At 48.0% G+C, this 3,388-nt stretch overlaps 1 protein-coding gene across 1 annotated transcript; it reads right to left on the bottom strand.

The window, feature by feature from the left end:
- Positions 1 to 83: 83 nt before the first annotated feature.
- Positions 84 to 1,991, bottom strand: H257_07774 (hypothetical protein; the record flags this gene model as incomplete). The annotated part of the gene is made up of 3 exons (XM_009833403.1): positions 84 to 927; positions 981 to 1,084; positions 1,914 to 1,991. 3 exons carry the CDS (start codon positions 1,989 to 1,991, stop codon positions 84 to 86), a joined length of 1,026 nt encoding a protein of 341 aa, XP_009831705.1.
- Positions 1,992 to 3,388: the final 1,397 nt, after the last annotated feature.

Here is a 3,388-nt window from a genome sequence, read left to right as displayed (position 1 = left end):
ACAATGATTGGCTCAAAATCGAATGAATCTTGTACACAACCTGACACGAAACAATGATGCGCATATGAATTCGATTTAGATACCTACGACTCTCGTCTACGCTTTCTAGCTAGGCGCGCAAACGTGACCATCTTCAACTGAGACAAGCGACGCTGTTGTCCCAGTTGAGTCTGTCCCCACAACGAAGGCAAGGCAGTCATAATGGTGCTGAAGGCAGCTATGACTGAGGCAGAATTGATTGGACGACCCAGTTCTCTTCCGGCTGCGCTGAAATAGGCTTTCTGCAGCTCATCAATCGCAAAACTCCACTCACACAGGATCTTGGCTTGCTTCTTTGACATGTCGCGGGAACTTAGCTTGTACAGCGGGGGCAAACCGCGCGCCGGTAAGCCACACCACCAAACATGCCATGCATTTGCAACATCGGCCGATGGCATCTCAAAACCTTCAGGAAGGTTGTGCCATCGCCCTCCCCAGTAATGAACAGGGCGGGTTGGTATCGATTCGTCTGTGAATTCGACCGTGGTAGAACTGTTCGCTGATGTCAACGACACGACGGAGGCCACTGCGTCCTTCAAAAGCTTTTCAAGCAACGACTGAGTGATGTTGCCGGCGGTCATACCTTTGTCTTCAAGGATCTTCTCGATGCCTTCACAGATTTCAGTTGGGAGCGTACGCACAAGGACAGACGTTTGCTCCAGCTGGGCGTGGAGACCGACATGTGGAGGGATTCCGGTGGGCTGCAAAATGTTGGACGCAAGAGTCACCCTGGAACCCCAGTTGTTGGCCAAGGTCAAGTCTCCAAACAGTACAGACGCAAGAAGTTGATGCTTGGGTGGCAAAGAGGCCTCCAAGAATTCTTTGTGGTAGACCAGTGAGGCCAGGCAGAGCTTCAACACGCCACGGAGCTCTTCGTGGACCCACAGCCTTGGAAAAACTACAGCACCAGCGTTGGCAACCATGGCTTCACTGCCAGCTACAAAGTGATGAGGGAGAGCTGCAAAGCCTCCAGATTCCAGTGGAAGACCAGCGACGACTCGACCAACGTATTGGCCCCCGGCACCGTCGTAATGAACGTATCGTTCTACCACGCTGCCAATGGATCAACCACACCGTATGCAGACATTGACAATGGAAGGATCCGATGTGCTTCCACCAATTGCGTAGGTTGCGGCACCCTTGCGAAGCGAATGAGTGCCAACAGAGCTCGAAGCAGCCGGAAGTGCGACACCAACAAGCTGACACAGACTTCGCCCAAAGCGATCACGCTGCGACTTCCCAGGGAACATATTCCCAGAAGTGTGCTAAGCGTTGCAGGCAAGATAAATCCCCAAGGCAAGGATGCAACAAGTTTCAGTACTCATGGGTTTTGCATACACGTGCTTCGGATCACGACGTTTGGCCCCACCTTGATCAGTCTTGGACTTGAAAAAGGTCACTCCAATTACGTCACCTTCGTCGGACAAGCGGTCAATTCGCACAGACTCAGTGGACCTTGAGCGGCACATAAGGTTCCATGAGAGGACAAGATAGAGATGAGTGAAACCAACGTCCATTTTTGTAAGGCTCTGCTTGCACAAAACTTGGTATTGGTGGAATCGAAGAGGTTGTTTCCCACTTGGCTTGATGGCCCCCGCTTGGGTCTCAGTTGCGCAAAGCGTCGAATCCCTGTTTGAGGTTTGGTACTCCAGAACTATAAAGGTGGGCAATGCACCTTGGTATATGACAGTAGCGTATGTTGCGAACTCTGTGGGAAGTGGCACGTTCTGTGAGTTGTAGTGGTCCTTAATTGCCGACCGGTAGGATGAGAGAGTTGATAAGGACACTCCAGCATGCTTGTACTTGTAGAGAATAAACTCGGTGAAGTCGTTGTAGGAAAAAACTACAAGGTTGATTGTGCCATCTGCGTTTACCATGGACGACCGTCCAGACGACTGAAGCCAGGTGCCAAGTTGCTTGACACCGCTACGGTAGCTTCGCTTGGAGCTCATTGCAAGTCGATTGTCACTAAGGTCGTGAACTGTTGTTGACAGTTTTCGAGTTGTAGTGGGCAACAAAGGGTCATTCGACGTCGTTTCTGCCATGTTGGAGCAATATATGCCAATCATTGTGTACAGGATCTTCGATCCGACTTTTTTCCTTCCATTTTTCTTAGCTTGGATAAACTTGACTTAAGTATGAAGTTTAATATTCATTAAACGAAAAAATCGGACCGGACTTCCGACGATAACTCGGATACAGTCCGACTTTTTCCCACTAATGTGTTGTGATCGAATAAAGTCGGACATCTCACCGACTCAATTCTCATTGGCTTAAATTCGTCCTAATTATCTTGCCTTTACATTTTGTTGCATCATTTAGTCTGTCAATTCCGACTTCATTGTGCTCCTACATCCACAACGTTTGAGAAATACTGTAAGGGGAGCTTATATATATACGGGTGCCGTGCAATCCATTAAGTAGGGTGTATATGCGAGAAAGCCATAAAAACCCGGATTACAGCAACTTATGTCTCCCGTCTACGTTTTCTAGCCAGGCGTGCAAATGTGACCATCTTCATTTGGGACATACGAAGCTGACGTCCAAGTTCAGTGAAACCCCTGGATGACGGCAAATTGGCCATTGTAGTGCCAAATGCAATGCATCTACCGGTATAGCCGTGACCGTGGTGTAGGGACGACCCAAAGCAGTGCCAATCGTGCTGTTATAAACGTTTTGGAGCTCCTGCACCGCGAACTTCCACTCACACAAGATATTGCCTTGATTCTTGGTCAAGTCCCGCGACTTGATCTTGTACAGCCAGTTAGCAACGACAGTACAGTACCTTAGAGCCTGGAGGTAGTACCAACCAACCACTACTACCTAAAGTCGGACTGTATATGGCATATCCGAGTTATCGTCAGAAGTCCGGTCCGACTTTTTCGTTTGCAGTTAATGAATATTAAACTTCATACTGAAGTCAAGTTTATCCAAGCTAAGAAAAATGGAAGGAAAAAAGTCGGATATGATGATCCTGTACCCAATGATTGGTATATATTAGGGAGATTTCGCAATTCAATCCGTGTTCGCGTCCGTGAGAAAAATGAGACGGACACGACCACGGACACGGATTAATTTAGACGATTTCGCTGTATAAATAGATTTCTGCGTCCGGAATAAACATAAGGAATCTGCGAGATCGCGTTTTTATCACACACTAAATAACGAATTACACATGAACTTTCACGAAAACCACATAGAAAACACATGGGCTTCCAGCACCAGTATTCGTTGGGGATGATCCCAAGGGAGTATAATCATGTGTTTGTTTACGCTACTGGCGTGTCATGAGGTATCCGTATGGTCACATGGTTAATTGAGTTTTGGGTTGGGACGCCGTGACAGAGTA

Source organism: Aphanomyces astaci (genome assembly GCF_000520075.1).
Source record: "Aphanomyces astaci strain APO3 unplaced genomic scaffold supercont1.16, whole genome shotgun sequence".
Classification (NCBI taxonomy): domain Eukaryota; phylum Oomycota; class Saprolegniomycetes; order Saprolegniales; family Verrucalvaceae; genus Aphanomyces; species Aphanomyces astaci.
This window is presented reverse-complemented; position numbering and strand designations above follow the sequence as displayed.